This window comes from Elephantulus edwardii, unplaced genomic scaffold, assembly GCF_000299155.1.
Source record: "Elephantulus edwardii isolate Elephantulus edwardi_28Jun2011 unplaced genomic scaffold, EleEdw1.0 scaffold00196, whole genome shotgun sequence".
NCBI classification, from domain to species: domain Eukaryota; kingdom Metazoa; phylum Chordata; class Mammalia; order Macroscelidea; family Macroscelididae; genus Elephantulus; species Elephantulus edwardii.
In genome coordinates, this window is record NW_006399946.1 from 3,344,860 (window position 1) to 3,353,718 (window position 8,859).

At 39.1% G+C, this 8,859-nt stretch overlaps 1 protein-coding gene across 1 annotated transcript in view; it reads right to left on the reverse strand.

Moving 5' to 3' along the window:
* The window catches only part of PIEZO2 (piezo-type mechanosensitive ion channel component 2), a 731,335-nt gene that overhangs the window by 648,559 nt on the left and 73,917 nt on the right, over positions 1-8,859 (reverse strand). The window contains exon 2 of the mRNA XM_006897012.1: positions 2,874-2,999. Coding sequence (XP_006897074.1) covers positions 2,874-2,999 — 126 coding nt within the window. The remainder of the gene's footprint in view (positions 1-2,873; positions 3,000-8,859) is intronic.

The following is an 8,859-nucleotide window of genomic DNA, read 5'->3' on the forward strand; positions in this document are numbered from 1 at the left end:
TTATGCAGATGACACAACCCTGCTTGCTGAAACTGAGGAAGACATCATGCACTTGCTTCATAAGGTCAAAGACTGCAGCCTTCAGTACCAACTGAGGCTCAATGTCAAGAAGACAAAGATTCTCACCACTGAACCAATTGGTAGCATCAGGATGGGTGGCGAAGAGATTGAGATTGTTCACAGCTTCAGTTTTCTCAGCTCCACGGTCAACACTCTTGGCACCAACAGTCAGGAAATAAAAAGACGTATTGCTATGGGAAAGACTGCTGTTAATGTCCTCTCTAAAGTACTCAAGAGCAACGGTGTCTCTCTGGGGACTAAGGTGCACCTGATACAGGCCATGGTCTTTGCAAATCACCTGTTATGCATCAGAGAGTTGGACAATGACTAGGGAGGACAGAAGGAGAATTTACGCCTTTGAGCTGTGGTGCTGGATAAGAGTATTGAATGTACCATGGACTGTCAAGAAAACAAACAGTTTCATCCTTGAGATGGTTAAACCAAGCTACTTCTTGGAGGCAAGGATTCTGGGTCTTCGTCTGACATACTTTGGGCATGTTGCAAGGAATGACCGGTCCTCGGAGAGGGACATCATGCTTGGGAGGGTGGAGGGACAGCGCAAGAGAGGAAGGCCCTCTATGAGGTGGATTGATTCAGTGACTGGGGTAATCGGGATGGGTGTGTCAGACGCGGTGCGATTGGCACAGGATAGAGCAGAGTTTAGGGCTGTTGTACATAGGGTCATTATGAGTCACAAACAACTCGACGGCACGTAACAACAACAACAACAGGTTGCTTCTTCTTGTTCTAGGATTCTGATTATGTGCATGTTATTTTTCTCGATGGTGCCCCACATTATTCTTAGATTTTCTTCTTTTTCCTTCCTTTTTGATTGTGCTTTTTGTTCTAGCAGATCAGTGATCACAATTCTATCTTCTCTTTCACTGGTTCTGTATTCCATCTCTTCAACCTTCTTCATGTTTCCCTCCATTATGTTGAAAGCATCTGAAACACTGGATCTCAAATTTTGGATTGTGGTTTCTCATTTTTCCAGAGCTTCTAATGTCTCGTTTGTTTTATTTGCATTGTTTTCGATTGTCTTTTAAACTCCTACTGGTTTTTGCTTGCAGTGTCCTGTAATTCTTCGTTTGTCTTACAGCCACTGAAAATGTTCATTCGTTGTTCTTTTAAATTCTGTGTCATAAAGTTCCATCAGACTTTATGGATTCAGGAAATCCATTGATACTGTGTCACTTTTTGGGGGTAACATCTTGCTTTGGGCTTGTGTACTGTGTGAAGTAGCCTGCTTCCTACCTGATATTGCTGTGGCAGAGTTTTTAATGTCTGAGGTGATAGCAGGGTTTTTTTATCTGATGTTACCACTCCAGAAGAAGGTGGTACAGCTACCCTGTATAGGTTTCTCTCTGCCTTCTGACCCAAGGGGTGATATGCTTTAGTTCAATAGAGGGAAGGCCTGTGAAAGCAGTCTCCTGTGTTAGACAATCACTGCAGCTGGGGCAGCTTAAGGTGCTCTGGGCTAAAGGCAGTTGTTGGATTAGACCTGAGGAGACGTAAAGTGAAGTGCAGAGACCTGATTGGAAAACCTGGAATCCTTGGTTTTCCCTTCAAGTACGAGCTCTAGTTGTCTCACTTCCTTCTGATTGAGTTTAAGGGGGTCCCATGTGATACAGCCAAATAGCAGTGACCCTACAAAATACTTCACTCAAGTTCCAGCATGACTTCTGGTGTGTGTCAACTCCTGGTGCAGAGCGACCAGCATTCTGGGAGTGAGCTGATGGGGACGGGACTGCAGTTCCAGGCTCACACTCACTCAAATTCCAGCTTTGCTGCTCTCTCCTCTGTGAGTCACTCCTCAGTGCATGTGTCCACTCCCTGGTATGTGTCTCAGCAGCTCCCTGTCACATGTGTTGCCTCAGCAGCTCCCTGGCATGTGGCTCAGGGGGTGGAGAGCTACCAGTGGTTTATTTCCAAAATTTCTGGTCCAAGGTCCCTGTGAGTTCACAGCCCCTGCACTCTGGCCTCATCACAGGCTCACAAAACACTTGTCCTTGCAGCTTTGCTCCTGCCTTTCCCCACTGTCTTGCCCATACACCAGGAATCTGAACATAAACTGAGCTGGAAGCTGACATCACTCCCAGTTCCAGGTCCTTTATATGCATTTTCATCACATCGAATTGGTTATGATTGAACTGACCACAAAATTACTATAACGTTTTAAATTATTACACTAGTTTCTATTGTTGTTAGGTGTCTTTGAATGAGTTCAACTCTTAGCAACATCATGAACAACAGATCTCAACCTTACCCTTTCCTCTTACCTCACAATCTCCAATATACTTGAGTCCATTGCTATAATCAGTGTGCCAATAAATCTTATCAATGTCTTCCTCTTTGTCTCTGACTGTTTACCTTTCCCAGCATGATGCTTTTTTCCAAGGACACATCTCTTCTGCTAATATGCACAAAGTATGTGAGGTGAAGTTTCATCATCCTTTCTTCTAAAAACACATGGTTGCATTTTCTCCAAGCTATATTTGTTTGTTCTCTTGGCAATCCATGGAATATTAAATGCTCTTCTCAAACATCTCAGTTCATGGGCCTTAATTCCTCTTCTGTCATCCTTATCAGTGTATCACTCAATATACTCACTCCTTCACTCACACAACGATTGCTCCAGAGTGGGAACAAACTCATAGCTGACCCCAACTCAGTATCCAAGACTGTCTGCACATATGAGGCAACACTATAAGATAAATGATTGAAAACAATGATACCTCAGATAAAATACACATAGTAAGCTTTATTCTATACGTACATATTGTTTGAAAAAATGATAATACTCTAATACTCACAGTTGTATCCAGGTGCAATGCGGTGTTGAGCTTCAAGACTAGCCAATGTGATGTGGAAAATGATGTGTAGCAACAAGAAGGAGAGACTGGTGAAGCACAGGGACTTTAACAGCCGTCCTGTATTTCCTATGGGATCAAACACAGAGATGGTTAGACACCAGAAGTTGAAGCACACTTATTGTGACTGCCTGTACAGTCCGTAATAGGGGCTTTTCTGTATAATCTTTTATATATACAGAATCAATACTATATGAAACATAATGATTATTTTCTTAATTATTAGTCTGTAATTAAAAGCTATCTATTTCTCTCTGTAAACTTACACAATCAACCTTATATTGATCAATAATTTCCCAGAAAGACACCTGCCATATATCAAATGATGAACTACAGTGGAATCACAAAAAGAACTTGGGTCAGAAAACTTTATAAGAATGTTCTGTCAGCTCTGAAGGAATAGATAATTCTCACTTTAGAAAATAGTTTAGGAGAGACATATCTTTAAAGCATTATAATTAAAGGGAAAATTTCAAGTCTGTTTATTCTACTGACGAAAATATAATCAATTACTTACTAACCAAGTGAAATAATACAGTAAAAGTTTAATCTGTCACAATAAGCTAGAGTTTATTGAGAAAACCAAGTGTGGTTTAATGTCAAAAATTCTGTAAATATAATTAACTTATTAATGGGCTGATATCATGATTTTCTCAAATAGGTACAGAAGGAACATTTCACAAAATTATAATTTTAATCCATAGTTATTATAATTTTAATTAAAACCACTCAGAAAATAAAAACAAAATAAGAAAATAAGAACAAAAGGGAACATCATCAAGAAGTAAGTGAAATGATTTATACAATAACTAAAGTATGCATCTTGTATATGATCAAATTTCATAATCAGTTCCATCAGTGTCAGAAAGTGATCTAGAATCATATGAGCAATGCAATACTCAGTGTATCACTCAATATACTCACTCCTTCACTCACACAATGATTGCTGCAGAGTGGGAACAAACTCATAGCTGACCCCCAACTGAGTGTCTAAGACTGTCTGGATATATGAGGCAACACTATAAGATAATTAAGAATTGTAACAACTAGAATGATCTCAATAATATTACCAAATGCAATTATTTCTTAATGATACTAATATAAACATTGTGGCAAAACAGACCAAAGAAAAGAAATACAAGAATTCAGTAAAGTATTTAGATATAAAATATGAATTAAGTTCTTCCCCACTGGTAAAAACTTAAAGTATGATATAATTTACATGAGAAGTAAAACCTGTATTCAATAGTGTTGTCATTACATCGAGTTAGGTAGGCTATAGTCTTCACCTAAGGAAAGTGTTACAGAGTTTACAGAAGTGATCAAAGTTGATAATGAACTGGTTTTAAATAAAACAATTATTGTACACAATATAGGTGATCTTAACTCACTCTGCTGAGATTTCTTAAGACCAAAAAATGAGAGGAAGAAATTCTGTCGGTGTGAGCAACCATAGTACATCAAATGTTTTCAGCTTGACCATAATCTTCTTTACCTAAGAGTCTATCCTATGGATTTTGCATCTGCTTAGTCAGCTCTCATAATTGTTGTTATGTGCCTTCGAATTGCTTGCAAGTCATAGAGACTCTATGTACAATAGCCCTGAATGCTGCGCTATTCTAAGCCAACTTCATTTTCTCTGACACATCCATTCCCATTATCTGACTCACTAAGTCAATCCATCTCATTCAGGGTCTTCCACTCTTGTGCTGTCCTTCCACCCTCCCAAGTATGATATCCCTCTCCTAGGACTGGTCACTTCTTGCAACAAGCCAAAAGTATGTCAGGTGAAGCTTCAGAATCCTTGACTCTAAGGAGCAGCCTGGTTTTGTTCTCTCAAGGTCTAACCTATTTGTTCTACTAGTAGTCCATTCGATATAATTGAATACTCTTCTCCAACAAACACCACATCTCAAATATATCGACTTTCCTTCTATCATCCCTAATCATTGTCTAGCTTTCTAATGCATAACAAGTAATTGCAAAGATGATGGCCTAGATCAGGAGCACATTAGTCTCCAGACTGGCATTGTAGCTCTTCAGTACTCTGGAGTGGTCCCTGACAGCAGATTTTCACAATGCAATTTGTCTTCTTATTTCCTGGCTGCAAGTATCAAGCATTTTGTCTGTGAAGCCAAACAAGTTGAATCTGTTAACAATCTCAATCACTTCACTGTCTATTATGATGTTGCCAACTTGTCCAGTGGTGAGAATCTTTGCTTTCTTAATGATGAGTTTCAATCCATATTTCAGACAATGATCCTCGACCTTCTCTATCAAAAGCCTCAGGTCCCCCTTAGTTTCAGCAAGCAGCACTGTGTCATCTGCGTAACACAGTCAACAACACAAGTTGTTAATGAGCCTTCCTCCAATCCTGATGCAACATTCCTCCTAATAGAGCCCACCCTTGTGGATAATTTGTTCCTTATATAGTTTGAAAACATTTGGATATAGGACGCATCCCTGGGGTACACCATTCCTGAATTTTAACTATGCAGTGTTTCCTTGCTCTGTTCTGATGATTCCCTCCTGGTACAAGCATAGGTTTCACATAAGTACAATCAAGTGTTCTGTGATTCCTATTCTTCTCAGAGTCAGCCACAGTTAGTTGTTCTCCACAAAGTCAAATTCCTTTGCATAGTCAATGAAACATAGATATTCCTCTAGTACACATTAGTTTTCAGCTAAGATGCATTTAAATTAGGTATAATATACTTAGTATCCCTCGTTGTTGTTGTTGTTATGTGCCATCGAGTCATTTGCGACCCATAGTGACCATATATACAAGAACTCTAAACAATGTTCTATCCTGTGCCAACCTAGCCATCTCAAATGCACTCATTTCCATGGCTCCAGTCAGAGAATCGATCAATCTCATCGAAGGTCTTCCTCTCCTGCACCACCCCTGCACTCTGCTAAAATATGATGTCCCTCTCCAAGGACCTGTCCCTCCTTGAAACATACCCAAACTATGTCAGAAAAACTTCAGAATCCTTGACTACAAGGAGCCTTCCAGCTTCACCTTCTTCAGGACAAACCTGTTTGTTCTCCTAGCAGTCCATGGCATATTCAACACACTTCTCCAGCACCACAGCTCAAAGGCATCAATTATCTTTCTACCAACCCTAATCACTGTCCAACTTTCTGGTGCATAGCACGTAATTGCAAAGATTATAGACCGGATGAGGCACACCTTAGTCTCTAGCCTGATGTCGTTGTTCTTCAGTACTCTTGAGAAGTCCCTCACAGCTGACTTTCCCAATGCAATTCGTCTCCTGATTTCCTGGCTGCTGTTACCAAGAGTGTTGACTGTGGAGCCAAGCAAACTAAAACTGTTAACTATCTCAATCTCTTTACCATCCATACTGATGCTGCCAATTGGCCCAGTGGTGAGAATCTTTGTTTTCTTGATGTTGAGTTTCAATCCATATAGGAGGCTGCAGTACTTGACCTTCTGCAGCAAGCGCTTCAGGTCCTCCTCAGTTTCAGCAAGCAGGGTTGTGTCATCTGCATAACGCAGGTTGCTGATGGCTCTTCCAAAAAATCCTGATGCCACATTCCTCTTCGTACAGCCCAGCATCTCAGACGATCTGTTCTGCATGCAGATTGAAAAGGTATGGAGACAAAATGAGTCAATTTTTAAAATGGTCACTTTTCCTGTCTTTTAATGTGTTTGTTTATTGCTATAAATTTGCCTCTGAGTACTACTTTGGCTGTTTCTCAGAAGTTTTGGTAAGTGGTATTTCATTGTCATTTGTCTCAAAAATTTTTTATTTCATTTTTTTATTTCTTCTAGGACCGAGTCATGTTAAAGCAAGGTGTTGTTAAGCTTCCAAATATATAGGGGGTTTTCTTTATCTTTCTTGTTATTAATTTCTAATTTTGTAGCATTGTGTTCTGAGAAGATGCTTTGTATCAATTCTATGTTTTTAAATTTATTGATGTTTGCCTTGTGACCAAAAATGTGATCTATCCTGGAGGACATTCTATGCATACTGGAAAATAAGGTAGAATGTGCTTTTTTTAGAGGTACAGTTGCCTATAAATATCTATGTAATCAAGTTGGTTTATTGTGTGATTAAATTCTTCAGTGTCTTTGTTGAATTTCTTTCTGGTAACTCTATCATATATTGACAATGGTGTATTGAAGTGTCCAACTACTATACTATTGTTGCCTGTTTTCCTTTTCAGTTTTGTTAATGGTTGTTTTATATACTTGCCGATCTTTCATTTGGTGCATAGATATGTATTACTGTTATGTCCTCTTATTCTGTAGACCTTTTAAGCAATATGTAGTGAACTTCCTTGTCCTTTGTGATGGTTTTTGAATTAAAACTTATTTTATCAGATATTAATATCACAACTTTTGCATTTTTCTATTTTATATTTGCTTGGTATATTTTTCACCCTTTTATTTTTATTCTTTATCTTCATTTTTCAGATGTGTCTCTTGTAGATAACATATTGATAGATATTGTTCTTTTATGCAATCTGCTACTCTTTTTCTTTTCAGTAGTGCATTCAAGCAATTCACATTCAGTGTGATAATTGAGAGGCAAAATTTTATTTCTATCATTTTGTTGACTTCTTTTTGGTATTGTTGCCAGTTCCTTTGGTCCATTCTGCTTTCTGTCGCACTTCATTAAGAAGGATGTCTCTCAGTGTTTCTTGCAAAACTGATCTTGTTTTTACAAACTTCCTTAGGTTCTGTTTTCCTGGGGAATATCTTCATCTCTCCTTCATATCTGATGGACAATTTGCAGGGTATAGTATTCTTGGATGACAACTGAGCCTCAAACCATATTGGAGGCTGCAGTCCTTGACCCTCAGCAGCAAGTGATTCAGGTCCTCCTCAGTTTCAGCAAGCAGGGCTGTGTCAGCTGCATAACACAGATTGTTGATAGATCTTCCACCAATCTTGATTTCTCCTGATAGAGCCCAGCCTCTCAGATAATCTATTCAGCATACAAGTTGAAAAGGTATGGGGACAGGACACATCCCTGGCGTATGCCCTTCCCAATTTTGAACCATGCAGTGTTCCCTTGCTCTGTTCTGAAGACTACCATCTGGTCCAAGTATAGGTTTCACATTACAACGATCAAGTGTTCTGAGTTTCCCATTCTTCTCAGAATCAGCCACAGTGTTCTTATGATCCACACAGTCAAAACCCCTTGCATAATCAATGAAACACAGATATACATTCCTCTGGTACTCCCTGCTTTCATCTAAGATCCATCTAACATTAGCTACAATATCCCTAGCACCACGGCCCCTTCTAAACCCAGCCTGGACTTCTGGCAGTTTTCTGCTATGTGTTGTTACAGTTGATTTTGGATAATCTTTAGTAGAATGTTGCTTGCATGTGAAATCAATGAGATTGTTCTATACTATCCACACTCTGTTGGGTCACCCTTCTTTGGGATGGGAACAAATATAGATCTCTTCCAGTCAGTTGGCCAGGTGATTGTTCTCTAGATTTCTTTACACAACGTGGTGAGCACGTGAAGGGCAGCATCTGCTAGCTTAAATATTTCAGTTGCTATGCCATCTATTCCTGGGGCTTTATTTTTTGCCATTTCCTTCAAAGCAGCCTGAACTTCTTCTTTCATCACCATAGGCTCTTGCTCATATATTGTTTCATGAAATTCTTCTGTTTCTGCAAATTCCTTTCAAAACAGTGCCTCAGTATATTCTTTCAATCTTCTTTTAATTCTTCCTGGATCATTTTGTCAAAAGCATCCTTGAGTATAGCAACTTGAGGTTTGAATTTGTTCTTCAATTCCTTGAGCTTAAAGAATGCTTAGCGAGTTCGGCCCTTTTGATTTTCTGACTCCAACTCCTTGCACATTTCATTGTAATATTATACTTTCTCACCCAGTGCTGCCTTTTGAAAACTTCTATTCAACCCTTTTGTATCTTAAATTCTTCC